Source organism: Hippoglossus hippoglossus, chromosome 8 (assembly GCF_009819705.1).
Source record: "Hippoglossus hippoglossus isolate fHipHip1 chromosome 8, fHipHip1.pri, whole genome shotgun sequence".
Classification (NCBI taxonomy): domain Eukaryota; kingdom Metazoa; phylum Chordata; class Actinopteri; order Pleuronectiformes; family Pleuronectidae; genus Hippoglossus; species Hippoglossus hippoglossus.
Genome location: NC_047158.1, coordinates 1,645,891 through 1,667,038, shown reverse-complemented (window position 1 = coordinate 1,667,038; position 21,148 = coordinate 1,645,891). Strand labels below are relative to the sequence as shown.

The window sequence follows — 21,148 nt, the reverse complement described above, 5'->3', positions numbered from 1 at the left end:
GACTTGTACACACTCTAATGCCTAACCTAAAATGATGTATGACTTATATTATATCTGACTTGACCTATGTTTCACAGATGGTTGACCTGAGAAGTCTGAAAGCCTTAGCAGTAGAACTTTAGATTGGATTTGTTTATGTTAGGAGATGGGATCCTGTCTCTGGTGTTGCGATAAGGTGAACATCGAGAGTCTGTATCTCATGAGGATAAAGCGCATCACGTCATGATGCAGACTGCTGTCGGTTCCTTCCCAATTGGTATAACACTGAAATGCATGTTTTTTGGTTGTGGTGGACAACGTATTCAGATCCTTTACTTAAGCTATGTGAGAATATCCACTTCATGATATGTAAAAATACACTGAAGTCCTGTATGAAAAATCATATTTGAGCATAAGAACATACATTTTGGTAGAAAAAGTGAAGTTTGGAATATTAAAGTAAAAATACTGGTTTGATTCCTTAAGACTGAATATTCAATATGACATTAGTAGATAATTAATACTGCAGCGTTTAAGTAACATTTCACTGCTGTAGTAGCTGATGGAGTTAGCCTGAACTGTATAGTTTTATAGACAGGGCTGCCACTTTCCCTACAAGGGCCTTATAGCTTCCTGGATGTGTGGCCCTTGATGCCAGCTGTTACTACTTGGGGGGTCTCTCTCGTGGCTGTGAAGGGGTAGTGTTGTCCGATTCCTCTATGTGATGTAGGGCTGATGGCTATCCAGTCATTCAAATACCCCTTCAACCATAGTGTATTCAGGACCCCCCAAAAAAGAAGGGGTAGACGGAAATTACTGAATGCTTTACAATTGGACGAAGCGAATCAACATGGCGACCGCTGTAGGTAAAATGCCTATAAATGTTAGTATGAAATCTTGCAAAATAACCATGAACATTTTTTTAGTCCAGTAGCAAATGAAAATGTAATTGAATCACTGTGACAAGAATTTCAGAAAAAACTCAATTCACTTGGCCAAAACAAGCACGTAAATGTGAGTGACAGTACTTCGTTACTCCCATGTAGCGTATATGAAGTTTGATAAATAGTCAAGCCTCAGATTTTGAAACTTTCCCGCTCATGTTAAAACATTTTCAGTGCGGGGCAGAAGCTTCTATGGACAGGATTAACGTTACATTGAAATAACCAGTCTAACACACTGACTAACTGTGTATTGATCAACAGATCAATCTGTAACGTCTGTCCTGCAGTTGTCAGACGTGTCACTATTGTCATGTTTGGTTGATAACGGTTGTTAATATAATAACGTTAGTTGATATTGTTTGTCACTGTAATAACATTACTTGGCTGCTGATGACGTAGCGAGTGGTGTAACAATTTCTAGGGAAGATTTTCTAGATGAAATTGGAACTGGGCTTCAATCCTCAGTCTTCCCCATCTGCTTAAGTAAAATGTGGATAATAGAGATTATGGACATCAGTGGCAGGATCCCACTGATGTTGTTGCAGAGTGTGTGTGCTCTAAAATGTGTCAAAGCTAGGACATTTTTGTGTCGACCTAGATGTCATGTTAACATCACTGCTCATTGGAGCTGTAGCCATCTTGCTTTGTAGACTTAGGTGGAGGGTAAACAGTTTCACAGGGAGGGACTCACGTGCACTAACATGCACACACATGCACTAAGATGAACATGTGAAGGGAGTGTGACTTCATTCTCTGGCCAGCAGGCCATTACTCCACTATATCTTCATATTGAAAATAGTTGTTGGCTGCTGTACATATAACCTTTAAGAGTATTTACTATAGAGTAAATACTGCACCTGTATATTTACCTATGCTATTATACAGTAGACAATTTACTATTTTATGCAGACCTTGTGGGTTTTCTTGCATATTATATAAATATAATGTGTACAACTACTATAAATATATAGCATATATAGCTAGAAAAGAAAAAGGAATGTAGTTCTATGGAAATGTATGTACTGTGCTATTGTTGACGAAAAATTTGAATTATTACAGTATACATTTCATTAGTTTGATTCAAATTTTATTGAAGCTTGCAGAGATCACATCAGACAAACTGGGGAAGACCCCACAATAAATGAAACATTTAGTATCCTTGAGAATTTTAACGACAATATCAAATCAAAGTTATGTTGTTGACCCTCGTACCCAGTCTGAGAAATAAAAGCGCTGCTGAGCTTTTCCTACCACAGTGTCATTTATTTAGCTGTAACAATATTAATATCAATCCATATATTGATGCCAGTACCACAAAACTGAATATGCATAAGCAAATAAATACATAGTGCAATGAAGAATCATGGATAAAGAAGAAAATAATGCCAGCTCACCATAATAATAAAGTAGAAGTACAATAAAAAGCAGAGACTTCTTAACAACAGAGACAAAACAGATCAAAGCTCTTAGAATTTTGCCAATTACTTGGTCTTGCCCGACACCATTACACCAAACTCCTGGATAGAGATTTCTTTATTTATGTACTGCTGAACTTGTTGATTTGTGATGTGCCCAAGACGCAACGCATCTTCGATGGAGAACTTTTGCCCAGATTTTCTGTCGTGAAGAACTGAGGATTCCCCCTTAGGACCTTTGACTGAGATCTCCTCCCAGTCACACTCCTGGCTCTGCAGGTTGACAAACATCTTCCAGTCGATCAGGCCTAGCTTGAAGGCCTCCTCTGGTCTCATCTCTTTTCCTGAATCTGGATCAATGATGACAATAGACCTGCGGAGATGGCTCTCCCTCTGCTCCCTCTTCATTCTCACTGCTGCCAGGTTCTTTTGTAGCCTTTCGATTTCGTCATCCTTTATGGTGGTTACGCCCCTGAGTTCTGTGAGTTCTCTCTGCAGTGAATCAAGCCTCAACTCCAGGTTCTTTCCGTCTTCCCTTGGTGCAGACTCAGTAATAAGTCGAGTCTCTTTACTGGTAATCTCAATCTCAGACCGGACCTTGCGTATCTCATTCTGCAGCCTTTGGTTTTCTTGCTGCACACGGTTACTTTCATCACGGATGTAGTCCAGTTCTTTAGTAGACTTGGTGTTAGAGAACTCCATATCTGAGAGTCTGGAAGTGAGAGTGGACATCTCCTGGTCGAGTTCTCGTCTTCTCCTTTTCTCTTCTTCCAGAGTCCTCTTCAGGTTTTCAATCTCAATCTCAGCTTCTGGGTCCCTTTCAACTTGGACTTTCTCGGTGCGGACAACTCTTTCCTTCACGTCAATCTTCTCCAGGGTGATTTGCTGCTGGATGAGGGCATTTAACTCTTTCTCAAGCAGGGTGCGTTTGTGCTTCTCTTCATCAAGCTGTAGTCTGAGGATGGAGTGCTCCTTTTCCTGCTGGGGATCCTGCTGCAGGACTACCTTCTGTTTGACCGTCACCTTCTCACGGTTCTCCTTGTCGCGGAGCTCCAGTTCATTAAGTCTGATCCGAAGCCTCTGAATCTCCAATTCTGCATCACGCCTCGCCTTGCGCTCACGCTCTAGTTCCTCCAATTGCAGATCCAGGTCAGTCTTCTTTCTCTGCAGCTGGTAGAGCTCCGTTTTCAGGCTCTCCTTTTGTCTCTGTTCATTGTTGATGTTGTGTGAGAAGGTGTCGCACTCTGATCTGAGGAGAGGGTCTTCTTCCATCTTGACCACTTCATGCTGAACAATCTTCTCGCGAACCTGAGAAAGATCTATTTTCCTCAGTCTAATCTTATCTTCTTGGTTTGATCGTTCTGCCTCAAGGTCGAGGCGTTTCTTCTGTTCATCAGCCAGCTTCCTTTTAAGAGTCTCAATCTCCTCCTTGGTCTTGGGATCTTCTCTGTACTGCAGCACTTCATTTACCACCTCCCTTGTCTGTACTTGGGGTTTGGTGTTCTTCCATCTTTGAATTTCATCGTTCAGCTGGCGGATTTCCATCTCAGATTTCTCAGTCTCGTGGGTTTTATCAACAATTTCATTGCGAAGTCTCTCCAGTTCTCTTTCAGTCTGTGGATCTGTCTTATATTTGATGACTTCTTTGATGAGCTCTTTGATTTCCACTTGAGGCCCTCTGTTCCTCAGCATGTTCAGCTCATCCTGCAGGGATCTAAGATGGAGCTCTGCATCTTTATAGCGTCTCTGATGCTCCACAAGTTCAAGCCGGAGATTGGCCACCTCATTCTCAGCCTTGGGGTCAGGACGGACAATCTCCCGCACTTTCTCCTGAATAACAACCTTAGACTTTTCCTCCTCTAGACTGGTAATTTTCCTCTGCATGTCAGCCTTTTCCCGCTGTGATGATCTTCTTTTGGTCTTCTCATCTTCATACTGTCTCCTGATGTTTTCAACCTCCCTTTCAAAGGTAACATCTTTCTCTACTTTCACCACCTCCTTGATGGAAATCTTCTCCTCTGCCATTGCCTTCTCCTTCTCCAGCCTTCGTAGCTTCTCCTGAAGAAATTTCAGTTCATCCTCCAGCTGTGTCCTGCCATCTGTTTCCTTCTGCCTCCGGTCAAGGAGAAATCGATATTCTGTTTCAAGTTGGGGGTCATTCTGAACTTTGATCACCTCTTCTTCAATTATTACCTCTTGTTCCCTGCTCTTCTCCTCAGCCAGAAGTGTCACCTGCTTTTGAAACGATATCAGATCATTGTCTTTGAGCAACTTCTGCCTTCTTAACTCATCCAGGTCCTCCCGAAGCTTGCGCACCTCCTCCTCCTGACCCCGGTCTCTTTCTATTCGCAGGACCTCTTTCACAGTGTATTGCTGTGCCCCTTCTTTTACCTCTGTCTCAAAGCCACGCAGCTTTAACTTCAGCACTTCAAGGTCATTCTCAAAGACATGAGTAGTGCGGCGTTCTTCTGAGAGTTTCTGCTGGACTTTATGAATCTCCTCATCCAGCTGGGGGTCAGGAACCTTTTTAATTAGCTCCTTTTTGACAATTGTATCCTGGGGCCTCTGTCCTTCAAGGACATAGATGTCAGTCTGCATGATCTCAATTTCTTTTTCTAGCTGCTCTCTCCTCTGGACCTCATCATCCAGCTGCTTCTTGATTCTCCAAGGCTCCTCTCCTTGGGCAGCATGAACTGACTTGACATTTGTCGACTGGACCATGTGAATCTCAGGTTGCTATAGAGGGACAATTATTAATATTATTATTTTAATTTATCATTGCTTCTGATGTTGCTGTTATTGTTGTTAATATTATTATGAGTAAATGTTTCACCTGTTTGAGAAGACTGTCTGCAAACTCCAGATTCTGCAACCTTTGACTGTTCACAGCATTTACCTCAGTAAACTTAGATTCAATTGCAGCTTCCTGCAAACATTGAAATAACATATTATGAATAGCACATAAAGTAAATCCTGCCAAAGTTCCTACATTGGTTTATACGCATTTTTAACTTTCAATATTATTCAACAGCACCACAAACAAACTGCAGCCTCCAAATTGTCTATTAAGCTGCTCAAGTAAAGAACTGAAACTACTAATAACCAGATGACTGAGAATCTTCACAGATGTGTCCATAAAGTTGAGTCTACACATCCCTGAACAATTTAACAAAAACAGAACATTATAACCTTAAGAAAGCAGGATTTATTGCAGGACTGCTGTGTTAGAAAGAATTAGTTTTAACAAGCAAGTTGACCAAAAATAAATTTTCCCTTCTTTGTTTTGTTAGTAGTTTTTAAAATTATAAAAATAGGGAAAATATCTGATATTGGATGACTGAAAAACAGCCCAGAGTGCTACTAACTGCTTTGTATCCTGGGTGGATGATTCTTTTTTGAAAGATATATGACGTCGCAATCTCGCGCGGGTGTGACTGAGGGGGTAGAGTGGTTGTCCTCCAACGAGAAGGTGAGCGGTTCAATCCTCAGTCTTCCCCATCTGCATGTGGAAGTGTCCTTGGGCAAGATACTGAACCCCTAAATGGCCCCTTATAGATGTGGAATACACTAATTGTAAGTCGCTTTGGATAAAAGTGTCCGCCAAACACATGTAATGTAATGTTTATCATACAATGTTTTCACATCATGAGGAGTATTACTAAACTTTTTTTTTAAAATTTGGGTTGAAGACTAAATCTTTAAAAGAAGGCTGTGTTATAAACTGGAGGTGTCTTTGTATTATGGGGAATGTAGGATCCAGGGGTTCTGTGGGGTTAGGATATCTCAGCCTCTAATGCTTTATATTTGTCATTATTTATGACATGGTAAATGGTAATTGGACTGCTTTTAAGTGGCGCTTTTCACATTCACACACATTCAAACAGCACTCCTCTATGCAGCACTTTTTCTAGCACACACCATTCACACATTGCTGGCACAGCCGTTAGGAGCAATTTAGGGTTCAGAGTCTTGCCCAAGGACACTTTGGCATGTGGACTGAAGGAGCCAGGGATCAAACCTTTAAATTTCTCATTAGTGGACGACCCGCTCTACCTCCTGAGAGCTGAGCCACAGCTGCTGCTGGCTGACATCGATGAAAAGGTCATTAAAGCTTGATAGTTGTGCCTCACCTCTGCCTTGACTGTATTTGCAGGTGATTCCAATCTGCTCCTCTTGTATGTCTGAGGCACAAGTCCATCCTCCAGATCAAGAATAGATCTGAACTTCTCTGTTTCGATCTCGTAGTCCTACAAAAAAGATATACCATTATATGTGCACATTAAAAGTCAGGATTGGGTGGCAAAAAATCGATATAAAATATCTTACTTTGACAGCTTGTTGGTAAAGTTGGGCATTTTTGGAGATGTTGTTCAAGTCAGACTCCTTTCTTGCAATATCAGAGAGCAAGTTCTGTAGAAAATGGAAAAGTTGTTATAAGCATTTTTCTACAGACCAATTGGTAGAGCAATCTGCTACACCACGAAACTCTGCAGAGCATGTATTGCCCTGTTGCTTTTACACTCTCACCCTCTGATTCTTCAGTTTGGTCTCCAATTGTCTGGTGTCATCACTTTCTTTAGCCTCGTAGTTTGGGACACGAGACAGCCAACTGTTCAGATTGTCATAATCATTGCGATAATTGTTGTACGCCATCTTGGATCTCTGCAAGCTTTGAGACCTGCAACACACAGCAAAACGGATCAACATGCAGATCTTATGTTTAAGTCTATGTGGTACGTGTGTTTGTAGTGAAATGTTCAGTTACTTTTTTCCAATAACTACAGATGTACAACTCTCAGATAATGTTCCCGCTTTGCCCTGACCCTCTCACCTGGTGTCGATCTGCCTGTTGAGGTTGTTGAAGCGCTTGTTGAGCTTCTGGACATCACCTTCCTGCCTCTCAATGTCGGGGCAGTGCTCTTGGAATTTGGTAGCCATGTTGTCACAGCTGCCTTTGGCCAAGCGCAGGTTCTGCTCTGTGTCAGAGACCACTGACCTCTTGGACCTCAGGTCAGAGCCAATATCCTAAGGGTAGCGAATTAGACAAATTTAATTGGATACCATAATGTGTTCTGTTCAAATTCAGAGAATTCAATGATAGAATAAGCTTGTGGAGGATTTCTTAATTCTAACACTTCCATTTGTGCAATTAATTCACTGCATATTTGCTAATAAAGTCACCATCTTTTCACTTGTTAGTGACAAACTTGTTGATGACCCTCCATCAGTTTCTTGGCCTGAGTTTTATGAGCCAATAAATGTTCCCTTCCTTCCTTTCTTCCCTCCCTCCCTTCCTTCCTTGCCTTCCTTGTTTCTGGATCTCTGAGTTTCTTCCAAGAAAATTGGTGCCCTCACCCTCTGCTACTTCAGAGCCATGAGTTTATATGATCATTTACTCTGTCCATTGTGTGATACTGAGTGTATTACATAGTTGCACACTATATATATTATATCATATGTATATTCCTTCCACCAAATTAACGTGTTAGATGCATTTTCTGCTACATACAACATCTATAAAGCTGATTGTTGTTCTGGTTTGCAAGCTGGCTGTCTTCTTTGTTTCTCGATGCAGCACCACCAAATGTTGTTCATTTTAATATTTCAATCGCGTAAAATGGGGACCTGCTGATTACAACGCTGCTCCATAGAACTTCAACTGGTCAAAAACTTTATTGTCCAAATTAGTTGCATGTCCTGGTGTCAGTTAGTGTAGTGCATCATTCCAATGTGTGCCAATGAATATAAGAACTTACTGCAAGCTCCCGCTGTGTTTTGTCCAGTGAGGAGAGGTCAGCTGGAGCAACCTCCTCCCTGGCCAGCTTATTCTCGTAGGTAGAAAGAAACGTCTTTCCATTCTGAAGGGACGTCTCCAGCTGGTTGGAATTCTTCAGTCTAAAACAAAGTTTAAGTGCAGTTATTAGATGTAAAAACTATTCAGAAACAGAAAAACCTGAGGAATACAGCTCCACTACAACCAAAAACTATGAAATCCTGAGATGCATATCAATCCCTTACTTCTCCTGAGAGCACTGAAGAAGCTCTTCGATCTTGGCGTATTTGTTGTTGGCCTCATCCACCTTGCTGTGAAGCTGAGGAGAACTGTTACAATTCGGGTTGGCGACCAAGAAGCTTTTTGCCTCCTGTGCTTTAGAGGATTTCTCTGGTTCAATCTTACTGACAGCTGCAGCAATGTCCTGAAACGTAAATTATCACATTAACACTGTACCTCCGTTTTTTGGGCTGAATTGTGAGACGAGCAATCAAACAGAATCACTGCAACTGAATCTCATACCCTCATGTCCTGCAAGCGGTCAGCGCTGTCCTGCAGTGGCCTGTTCTGCTCCAACGGAGGGCGCACTCGTGCATGAATGGCCTTCTCCTGTTTGTCCAGGTCACTGACAACCTTGTCTAGACTGGCCATCAGCTGGCGGCACTGCTGCTCCTCCTTGTCTGTGGTCACATACAATCACACACACAGCATGATGAACTGTGTACTTTGGATTGATCTGCTCACTTCAGTGGCACAGGATGAGGTAACGAAACATGTTCAACAGGACAACAACAAATAATTTCATCTGAAATATTTGTTGAATACTGTGGTTTTGTTTCATGCCAAATTACACCAGAGTTCAAGCAATCCTTTCACAGCTGAATAACAACACTGTACGTTTATGTAGATACTGTAAACACCTATTATAGCAAAAGGCAGTGCATCATTTGTTAATAATTTAAAGGATGGTTCCAGTTTAGTACTTTTCATATTTTCATAGTTTTGCCAACTAATCATTTTTGGTTGTGATAACATTGTACAACATACATGTAATACTGAAAGGTAAACTTTCTGTAAACTGTGATGGATGTTTACAACTGTTAGTTTGACTAATCATTTTACAGTTAAAATCCTGTGTGACCATCTCACTACTCCTGTTTCTTCATCCACTGGACTTTGATCTTCTTAGCAGGTAAACTGCTGTAACTGTGACTAATATATCGAATGGTTTTCGTTTTGCATCTCTCTTGGTTAAAACGACTGACCTTACTGAATTATAAGACATCACATTATAAAAACATTAACTACCTACTGCAGATACTCATCACCCTTGTTAGCTTGTGATAATTTAGCTTTCATAATGAAACATTATCTATAAGTGAGTGTCCCCCATTGTTATTATTATTATAATAAAAATAACATATTGTAATGTGAATAAACAATCATTTATTAAGGCATATATCGGTTAAAATGATAACAGGCCTGGAGACAGGACCTGGAGTTATGTAGTGAGGACCCACCTTAAGGTTCTTATCATTTCCTTAGGAAATTAGCAGCAAATGAAGCAGCCATAAATCAAGTGACACATTGTCACCAGGGCTTTTGGAGTGCTGGGGCCCTCATAGCCAATCCTGCCCTGACAAAAGTGAGCTCTGAAATCACACTAGTTGCCTCCTCTGTTATATTCTAAAATATCACCTAGTTTTCTGTAAGCAACACCTAAATTAAGTTTTCTAAAAGTTGTGATGTGTTCTGTACCAGTCCCACTGTCCTTCTTCAGCACATCGTAGCGTTTCAGCAGAGTTGACTTGCTGCCTGCCATCTTCTGTTTGACAGCCTTTTGTTGGCTGGCCAGACTGCAATCACAACAACATAACACACAGTTACAGCCTACAACTAGAATACCATGTTGGAGTTCATCCAGTACATGTCTTTGTACACACACGTGTGGATTTGTGCACACTCACTTGTCAGTGATGGCCACAGCCTCAGGGTCAGTGGGGGGGGTCATGAAGCAGACGGCTGGTGCGGTGAGTTTACGTCCGGCTGCGTCCTTCACATCCCATTTGGCCCCATTGTTCCGGAGCAGAGTGTACCTCTCCCCACGCAAAATCTGCCCCTACATATGTCCAACATCACAATCTGTTAACTTTCTATACCAATTCATCTTTTGTGCAATACTTAATAAGTGCCATAACTAGAAAACATTTTTATTTTTATATTATTTATTGTAATATTTATTGTTTGTGTCTTCTTTAAACTGTCTGTTGTAACTTGTCAATTTTGTATAAGTCACATACAGCCCACCAGATCATTTCAAGAGATTATCCATTCAATGTATGCATATATCAGTATTTGCGTATGTGTAACCCTTTCTGTAAGCTGGCCCCTGTTCTTATTAACATTGTGTGTAACGTTTAATTGGTGAGGAGTGTAATGTTCCTTTTCCATATAAAACAACTTCAAAAATAACATTTATTTAGTAATGGCAGCGACAATCCGAAGATGTTTGTACTCCAAAAACACATGACGTACCTCATCTGTGTCAAACTCACACAGAGCTTCAACGGGCAGCAGCTTCTGGGGTGTTTCTCTGCGGTACTTCAGAGGTAACACCTGCTGGCTGCGCTTCTGAAGAGCCTTGACCCGCTCATCAAAGTGGTCCATGGCCTTGGATTGGTCCTACATACACACACACACACACAGCATATTTCCTCTGTTGTAAAAGGATTCAATGCCACTTGGTTGTCACCCATCTAATCCATGTTGAGATAAATAAATGCTCACATCCAGCTCCCTGATGAGACCTTCCATCTGATACACATCTTTGAACTCTGGGTTGTACTTCTGGTTAACCTCTGTATCCAGCCGCTTCAGCAGGTCCTGAGTGTCACGAGACTCCTTCTGGAACTAGACCAACACACACACACACACATTTAACAGGGAAAAGCTCATCAGTGAGTGTGTGTGTATTTGTGTCGTGTGTCCTTGTGTGCATGTGTACATGTGTACATGTGTACATGTGTCTAACCTTGTGGTACTCGTCCATGTGTTTCAGGTGGTTTTCCTCACAGATGAGCAGGTTCAGGTACTCCTTCCAGTCAGCATGGACCGCCTCCGTATGAGCCTGTCAACAGTGTGTGTGCGAAACAGGAAGTGAAGCCACTTTACAAGTAAGGCACATTCAGAATAACACAAGCGGACCATAGTGCTGCAGTGACAAATAGATTTTGTAACTCTATTACAATTCTAAACTGGGTTAGTTTAGCACTTATTTCCGCTCTCTTCCCTTTCACTAAGTACTACTGAAGCTTATTCACACAATCTCACATCAGGAGAGACTCACTTCCCACAAATCACATACACACAGGTGCTCTGTGTTTGTTCACCTCCATAGTCAGAGAGGGGACATAATGGAAGATCAGCCGGAAAAAGGGAAGAGGAGAGAGAGAAAGATGAGACAAACTTAAGGAAACTCTGGATGGGACTCAGATTGGCCTTAAATTCCCCCAAAAATGTTGGCATACTTCAAATGTTACGTTTCAATTGCCAAATACTCTTAATGAATCTATCCATCATCAGGTACTAATTTTAGAAATCGTCTGGAGCTGGAGAAAACTGAATCTAACTTGGCTGGATCCTTGGGAAATCCCACAGGAACTGGTATTGTTATGGTGAGCCAGATATTTCTGTACATGCAGCAAGGAAAGAGTCAAACGACAAATGAGTCTGTACCTCAATGACATTTTTCCCTGGATGATCCGCGGCCATCAGCTTCTCTCCATCATCATTCAGCTTGGTAACGGTGGCCTCCTTGGACTCCAGACATTTGCTGATGAAGTTCTGTTAAAAGTTAAATAAACATGCTAAGTTTTTCCATGTTATCTAAATGCAGCTTGTTTTTATGTGCTGTGTGATCGCCCCTACCTCATACTGCCTCTGGCGGGCGGGGTAGTCGAGGTTGGCGTCGCTCCAGTCGTAGTTGATCCTCTCATCCGCCTGTTGGTCCATCCAGTAGAGCTCATTGGTGCAGCGCTGCATGTAGTCCCGCAGACTCAGCAGGTTGCGCTGACGAGCGCTGGAACTGGCCTAAACAAGGGAGAAAGAGATTAGATGTCATTAACAGTTACACCTTGTTTCCAAACCTTCAGGCACTTGAAAACTCTGATGCATTTTAAAACAAAAAAAAAATAGTAGAGTGAATGTTGCCTGAGTTATCCCTTCACAGATCCATCAGCCACAGTGTTATTTTTGACATTACGACAGGAAGTTCAGCTTCATTATTTTCCCCATGCAATGCTGAAGCAGTGTACATTACATTTTTAAAATGCTTTTGAAGTAAAATGTGCTAAAAAGGTTTTAAAATGTAGTAACATTTGTGATGTTTAAATAGGGTTCTCAGCTGGAAGCAGCTACAAAGTAGCAATTAACAAAGAAGCAGTGACAATCCAGCAGCACTGTACCTGAACAATAAACCTAACGGCCAATACTGTAAAAAAAAGGTTTTGGCTAATTATGGAACTGCGGCAGGACAAATCAGTCTAGATAATTCATGGGAAACACTGCTTTGTCATGGCGAGGTAGGGCATTAGCCTTGGTGGAGGTATGCCCTCTCAGAGCGCCCTCTAGTTTTCTTTTTGTCAACAAATCCAATGAAAAGACCAAAACAAACAACATGTCTGTCTGTCTGTGGCTCTCAGTTCCAAGATCACTGGTTTCTGTGAATGCAAATCCACAGAGCTCATGAATACTAACAATAATCCACATTTGGCAGCCAGACAGTGTATGCAGGACTGGATCTAAATAAACAACAGTATGTGTGTTTGTGTTGATGGTGATGAGAGAACATGTTGCCCAGTGCAACAGTATAGCTCATGTGATGTGTGTTCATTACCAGCAGTTTGCTGTACTTCGTCTGGAGGCCACTGATGTATTCCTGAAGAAACAACAGACACAGAGATTAAAGACAATCGTTTAAGAAGTTCAGTTTTGTGGTTGTTTAACACGTTCAACTGATGCTATTTAGCTGATGTGACAGAATGTTGTCATTGTGAGTCTTATTAGTGACAACATAAAATGTACCATCAGTTAACACAGTTTCACTACTGCTATGATCACTGATAAATCCTGATGTCATTCATTCCTTGTGGTTTGCTGTTTGTACCTTGTTACCGCTGGTGGAGAGGTGAGGAGCCAGAGCCTCCACCTCACTGTGGAAGATGTTGTGTTCCTCCACCTCGTTCTCCACAGATGGCAGGTCCTGTCCAAAGCCCTTGTTTTTCAGGTTGTCCTGGGCAGGGAGACAAAACAACACATTTCAGTCCCCTCCACTTAACAGTGTGAAACAGTTTGGACTTTACTTGGTCTGGCAGCTATTAAAATTACCTTTAAACCATGTATATTACATTTCAATAAATATAAACAGAGGGACAATCAAATATAAATTTTAGTGTTGCACTGAACTGGTGCTGAATTTGTGTATTTCATCTTATATCATTTAGAATAATTGTCCTACTCTAAAACATATATTACACTAGTTTGTCATCTGGTTTCTTTTGCAGAATTACTGCTTGTCAGTGGCATTGATTTTGTACGTGATCAGTTTTTTTTTATTTACTATGGATCCAAGTTAATCTTAACTGTTGTACAATACTGTAAGTGTGTGTGCTTAATACTTTCAATGAAAATATATTAACATCAGGAAAGTGAGTTAACCAGATACTGTTAATCAAGATCTATTGTTTTATTTGCTTTACCCATATCAGTCAAGAACCACCCCATCACCATCATGTGGAAAGTGCTCTGGCTGGATTATGGAGGATCCCAGAGGTTAATGACGGTGCCACAGTGGCAAGTACAGTGAGTGAAGGGACATGTAGGTTTCCTACCATTTTCTCATCCATCATGTTGCCCCAGTTGATGCTGGGCATCCCCTCAGTGCGAACCAGGTGGTAGATACGGTCATGGTCCTCTCTCAGCTTCATCACCCTCTCCCGCAGTTGCCTCATGCTGAATAAATACACATTAATCACAATCAATACCTAATGTTCATTAAATTCAGTATTATATTTAAACAAGCTGTGTATACAAATTATGCACATATTTTTAACCAGAGATTTTATAATAGAATATAAGGTTGTGTTAAAATAACAAGTGACAGGAAGAGAAAAAAAGTCTCTCTCTGTGTGATTCTCTAACATTGATCAGCAGCACTGTGCATGCTGTAGGCGGTTAGAAGTACTTTCACCCCCTCAATGTTTTTTCTTACCAAGCCTTTACATGTTTGTGCAAGTCACACCACAGCCATTAGTTAAGACTCATGATTTGAACACTGGCATTTGCTGTATATGATAATTTACAGTCACTTTTCATTCACATCTATTGTTTGACATTATTTCTACTGCTGTTAAACGAGACTGGTGCCGTCAATGGAACATCGGTTTTTCAAATTAAATGCTAGAAAACAGTGGGTGAAAAACATGTAAATCCTTTTCTTCTTTATTTTCTTTTTCATCTGAGAAAAAGGGGGATTTTTTTTACCTGCCTGCCTAAACAGATAGTGCCTTAGGGAAAATGTCCTCACTCTTGATCAGGAAGTGTTTGATGTTGTCACACTCAGACAAGATACAAGGGGCTGTAGTGCACCACTATGGTAAAGTTTTAAGTTGAGGTAAGACTAATTCATTAACTGACCATTCATGTTTTCTTTGGTGATAATGCTTAATTTCTCCTTTCATTCTAAACACAGGTTACATATTTTGTGTATTAGTAAGCTATATATCATTACTGTCATATTTCTTTTGAATAGAAATTTATTTTATTTTCAATGTGTGAAAGGTTTTCTGCCACAGAGGATTTAGGAAGTCAGGTGAGGGAATAAAAAGAGACTGCATACAAAGCATGGTGGTGTCATTCAGAAAATTGGGCAGCTGAGTACTACTTACTCCTGCTCTATCATCTCAGCCTGTGGATGCTGGAGACGTTTGGCGTTCACGGCGTCCTCGTCCAAGCCAATGAGCAGCTCCAGAGAGTTGAGGATTCTCTTGTTGGTGTCATCCTGATAGAGCGGTTGCTTCCCCTCATTGATCTTACTCACATCCTGCAGCAGAAGCACAGAGGATGTAACAGAGTCAGTCAGGTGCGGTCAGAGAAACGCTGCTGGCTACAATTTCATGTCAAAGCAAACACGAGCCGCAGCAGAATAAACACAGGAGATGAGTTAAGATCTTAGTCTGAAATTGCCACAGAGTTAAGTTGCTCTTTTAACCCTCATAAAACTGTGTCACTAGAGTAATAATGACAACAGACAGAAAACCTGCAATACAAACTGAGGGTGTAGATTTAGTTGTGGCCATTTACTGAACCCTGTGCTTCCATAAGGGGACTGTTGGGCCTTTCTAGTTGTTGCTGCTTAAATTTTCACCTTTTTTAATATGTAGATATTCTTTCAACTTGACTTTCAAAACGTTTGAATAAATATAGGAAGTGAAACACAAGCCTTTAAAAATGAAACTGAGGCTAATTACATTTTTCCACCTGAACAACAACTGCAGTGTTGTTTAAATGACTAGATATGAATCCTGACTGTGAACATGAAATAAAATACCATGACACCAATTTAATAAAACTGTGGCCTGTGAGTCCAGGACTCATGTGGCTGATTGGAATCATGGGAGGAGGTTGAGGATGAATACAACTGGGTGTTTGCTCCAGTTAAAAGCTTCCAGCCTGCTTTGAGGCTTTACTTAATTAAGATTACGTAATTAAGATATAAATGTATATTATATAACACAGCTGAAGCTGTGACTTCGTTTAACCTCTGATTGGTCTAAATCTAAAAAAAATGTTACACTTGATCAGTAAATAAAAACAAAGTTTTATTTTGTCAAATCACTTTTTTTATTTGTATCTGATTACATATATAAAATTGTGTGTATGAAAAGATGTTGGAGGCTGTTTGGAGACACTGTAATTAGACTGTACCTTGTTGAGGTTCTGCTCCACATCATAGATGTTCTTCTCCACTTTATCTGCATTCCTCTGCAGCTTCTCGATCAGGGCACTCAGCTCTGTGGAGGGAGCCCTGAAAGACAATCACAGGAAGTGAGACGCTGCGTGTTACAACCACAAGTTGTCACTGTTTCCCACCTAAAGTTTCCACAAGAGACACGGATACTGCAGCTTTTTGCAGCACAGTGACACTTACTGTGTTTACCAATCAGAAAGTCTATGGAAACTTTCCAGTCAAATATTCTTTGTAGCTTGAAGGCCTAAGTGGATATGCATTATGAGTATGTTCTCTAAAACACACACTGGCACCAAAACACTATCGTTAAAACAATTACATTTAACTGATAAGTTGTTCAAAGGAGGATTCGTTGATAATAAATAAAATAAATGAGTACATGGAACACGAAGTGGATCGAGCTTCTCAGAGGTGTGGATTTTCTCTGTGTCATATCGCATATATAAAATAAACATCAGTGGGTTTTTGGACTTCTGGTTGAATAAAACAGTTTTAAAGTTGTGGCCAAGATGCAACGAGAGAAGCAACCGTAAGACTTTACCGGGAGTGCAGCAAATACCTTTAATAATCTACACAGTCAACAGCATATTAGGCTTCAGAAACAAACCATATGCTTTAATTTGGTTCCAAATGACTTTGAGCTATCTCTGTGATATGTATTGTCACTGTGCACATCAACTGTCATAATGTTTTTATAGCCATTAATGACTTGATGAGGCACAGTTGCACTCCTTCTATTCACCGCTTTATCTCCTCCAGGATCTAAATACCAAGCAGATGACTCACTTCTTTTTTTCTGAGAATCAAACATGAGACACAAGAGCCGACATACTGTCAATACACAACCATCAGTTGCAAATTTGCAAAGTTGTCTCACTAATTGTTGTGTTGTACATGATAAATGAACTTTGGGGTCAGCAAAGACAGTGAGGAGACACAAGTAGCTTTATAACACACACAGCTGACATCACTCCTTTAAGTCAAGCAAACTGGCCCAGCAGGTTTTCTCCTGATATATCGTGCAGCAGACACACCCCGACCAATCAGAGTGACAGCTATCACCCACATGCAGGGTGTGTCTGAGTGCACGTTCAAGTGCCTCAGCTCATAGTTCTAACATGGAACTGGATCGAAACATCTGCGACATCACTTCTGACCTCAGAAGCAGATTGACACCAGAGCCTGGATGATATATTAGCTCAGCTGATCTTAGCTTTTCAAAGACACTGTCTGCATGTATGATAAGTAACATGAAAATGCAGTAATGTCATTTGAAATTGAAATGACGTCATAGCATATTGTTGTTCGGTTAACAAATGTAAGAGACTCATTGTGAGTAAATTCAGACCAATACTTGTGAGGCCGATAATGATATATTGATAATGTCTCAAAAACAAACGTGTGTGATGAGGAAGACACTTGTCAGTGGTCTGTGGTGGACAAAACCAACAGATCAGTGCATGTACTGAAATGTATCTCCCTACCTCTTTGATTAGTTGAAAGAAAAAGCAATTATTGTTATCTAATTTAATTAAGTCTCTAAATGAATTTAAGCATCAGCATCAAACCACAGTATCAGGTAACAGCAGCTGTTAAGAGAGTACGTGACAGCAGTAAATGTAAGCGAGAAACAAACTACAACAAAACAATCCAAGCTGTGTGTGTGTGTGTGTGAGACTGTCCATGTCCATCACTTCAAACCCACCACCTATCACATCACACACACTGACTTTAATTGCAGAAGCCTCTGCTGCTTTTGATATGAAACAAGTTTGAACAAGTATATCCTGCAGAACTCTGCACAAGTGGCAGGGAGTTTGTCTATTGAGGCTCATCCAGATGAAAAACACCCTTGAGGAGGTTTCAGTGAACACACTCGGGATAGCAAACACGCACTGTTCCCTTTTCTCACTGAAAACCTCAAACCAACAGGTCCTTGTGTAAACACACCACTCCTTTAAAGACAACGAGTCTCCTAAACCACACGTCTTTGGATTACTGTACAGGACTCACCGATAAACAGCACTGGTTTCTGCAGAACATGTGCAGGAAAATTCATGGTTTCAAATTCAGAACAGATGATAACTAACCCAGCCCAGTCTTTAGAACGAGTGGTCCGACTGAGAGTGTTCAAAGGTGTGTTCAAAGGGAATATATTACATAACAAGAAACAGCATTTTGTCTTGATTCCCAGAATACAGAAGTGAAGCGTCTGAAAACAATGCTATTCTGTGCTCAAAACTGTTGTCAATCGTTTCCACAGAGACACACTGGCTCTAATTCAATGTTTTGACCAAGATTGTGTTGGTTCTGAGAAGAAACTGGCACTGGAGCACTAGCTTGAGAAACACAGCTCACATGTTTCCACAGGGAGAGGGTCAAATTAGAACCAGAAGACTCCAGCACTAAGTCATAGTGGGTGTGGAGGGGTGCTGCTGTCTGTGGGCGTCACAGCAAACCCTGAGCTCTGCTCTGTCTCCGCAGCCATCAACTCTGTGTCCCGAAATCATCCCTGTCTAGATAAGGAGAGGAAAAATACCCCAAAACATACAGTGCCTCCTCACTGTCTGTCTGTCTTATTCACTTTCTCTGACAGACATTTGAAGATTAAATCTTTGTGACAGGCTTAAACTAGCATATCAACAATTATTTTTTGGAATGTGAAGGCAGGAACTAATCCCCTGCTCCAAGGTGATTAGGGATAAAGTCATCTTTGGCTCTCGTGCTTCGTCCTGGAGCTGTCATTGGCCTGGTTCAAACTAACAGCTTGACAGTAACCTGAGATCAAAGCTTTTTCCCCCTACACATACCAACTACAACCTGAATAAGAGGAGTAGCATGAAGAGACTGAAGAGAGCGGAGCTGCATTGTTAGGATTCCATTACTGTCAGTTATCTGGGTTATGTGGGAGTTGTTCAGCAGTGATTACATTTATCTTCACAATGGCATCCTCACTGTCATTTGATAAGAAGAACCAAACAATAATGAATTCTATTTTTCTCGATCAGTGGATTTTTTTGGTCCTGCTATGTGACTTTAAGTAATTGTGATGCCACTGCACAGAAACAGGAGTCCTCTGGGGGAGTATTTCTTTAGTCTGTGTGGCAGGTGTGACAGTGGGAGGAACACACCTCACACTTGAGGATCATTATCTGAAAAACAGCTTCGCTGATCTTTTGCTATTTGACACTGGAGGGTGTAATTCATGAGGCCCCGGCCCTCTTAGCCCCTGCTGAGTGACAGAGAGCATTATCACCCTTTAAAGACATCCACACAGAGAGCAGAGTAGAGGCAAGACATTTGGGTGAAATGAAAATGCGTAAAGGCTCCAGGGACAATGAGTTAATAAGGCAACGTCAGCTCTAAAATATTTATCATTTTTCTTTTCTAGGGCAGAAACTGTCCAAAAGGCAGTGTGAGGAGTGTTAGTGATATGGACAGGGCTTGGCGCAGCATTACTGTGGGAGAGGCTGTAAGCAGTTCCTCAGGAGGACAGGACTAATACTTATCAAACCAGTTACTACAACTTCACTACACTGCCTATCAGCCACACCCTCAGCTCAGTTGGAGCCACATTATGCAATCCCATTAACAACTCTCTGTCCTACAGGCAGAGCATACAGATGGTTTCTCTGAATGCATTGTATCTCTGTTAAATCATGCAGGAGACTGGCTCGGCAACTAGTCATCCTATACTAGTTAAATGAGGTAAGTCCTCTGAAGGAGACGCCCAGCTCTCTGGTTGCATGTTCAGCACCGACACCGTACTCCATTAACGAAGCCTGAATAACAAGTGGTTTTGTCCCAGCGTTTGACAAAAACCGTGGTTTATATCAAACTTGATGTTTTCTTAAATAAATACCAAATAATCTTTAATTCGGCAAGAATGTATTCCACCTAGCATCCGTTTCTTATGGTAAAATCCTCTTTGTCATTAGATTTCAACACTTCCAGGAGTACATTAGAGGAATGCTGTCGCTCCAGTGATAAAAGTGAACTGAAGACAGGCTGGAGGTTTAGTTCACAAGTGGTTTTCTTCACCAGGAGGAAAAGGTTGCTTTACACAGGACATTTCTGAACGGGGTTTGGCATTGAGAGAACGTGAAGCAGAACGTCTCCGTCGGGCTGGAGACAGCTCCACGGTTCCCACAGGTGGACAGAGAGGACAGGTGTCAAATCAAATGGGCTACTTACGTTGGTTTCGGCTGCGTTATGACGGACTTCTTCTTCTTAAACATGGTGACAGGTCACCTGTCAGCGGCTTCCGACACGAAGACTATCCCAGCAGGACGGGGCGAAGCTCGGCTGTGCGTGTGTCCTCCGCTCGGTGTGAGTGTGTCCTGTGTCAAAGTGTCCACACACCCACAGTGTCTCAGTGTCACAGTCCCCTCCCACACACACACACACACACACACACTCGCACACACACACACACACACGCACGCACGCACACACACACACACACACAGGCGCGCGCAGGTGCACGTTCACTTTTAGTTTCACCCTCCACCTGTGGACCTGTCAGTCAACACGGGGGGCGGGGTGACAAAGCGAGACCACGCCCCATTCCATGGAACTTTGAACATGTGTACACACAAACACACGCGCACCCACACATTCCTACACTTGTCTCTGTATAGCTGTGAGAACACTCTTTGACATAATGCATTCCTAGCCCCCGACCCTAACTCTAACCCTAAAACCAAGTCTTAACCCTCAAATAGCCCTATGAATATTTGAGGACCAGTCAAAATGTCCTCACAATGATGGTATTGAACCAAAATGAGCCCTGATAGCTAAAGAAAGACATGCGCGCACACAGGGAGAGAGAGACAGATCTGTACAGCTATCCTTACTAAGACTTTGCATTGACTTTCACCTTAGCCATGACCAATTCATAGCTAACCCTAATCCCTAACCACTGCTACACACACACACACACACACACACAGCTCATGTGAAGACCCCAGCTGAGAGCTAAAAGCTCAGTGTGTGGTCGCTCTAAAGTAAA

At 41.5% G+C, this 21,148-nt stretch overlaps 1 protein-coding gene across 1 annotated transcript; it reads right to left on the bottom strand.

The window, feature by feature from the left end:
* Positions 1 to 1,995: 1,995 nt before the first annotated feature.
* ppl (periplakin) lies at positions 1,996 to 20,604 on the bottom strand. The gene is made up of 22 exons (XM_034592326.1): positions 20,332 to 20,604; positions 16,095 to 16,194; positions 15,056 to 15,210; positions 14,000 to 14,120; positions 13,276 to 13,401; positions 13,006 to 13,047; positions 12,039 to 12,200; positions 11,847 to 11,954; positions 11,143 to 11,238; positions 10,899 to 11,021; positions 10,647 to 10,793; positions 10,079 to 10,230; positions 9,870 to 9,967; positions 8,634 to 8,791; positions 8,357 to 8,535; positions 8,095 to 8,233; positions 7,170 to 7,363; positions 6,866 to 7,016; positions 6,665 to 6,748; positions 6,469 to 6,585; positions 5,172 to 5,264; positions 1,996 to 5,074 (listed from the first exon to the last, which is right to left on the bottom strand). Exons 1-22 carry the CDS (start codon positions 20,373 to 20,375, stop codon positions 2,405 to 2,407), a joined length of 5,259 nt encoding a protein of 1,752 aa, XP_034448217.1. The 5' UTR covers positions 20,376 to 20,604; the 3' UTR covers positions 1,996 to 2,404.
* Between the last annotated feature and the right edge of the window lie 544 nt (positions 20,605 to 21,148).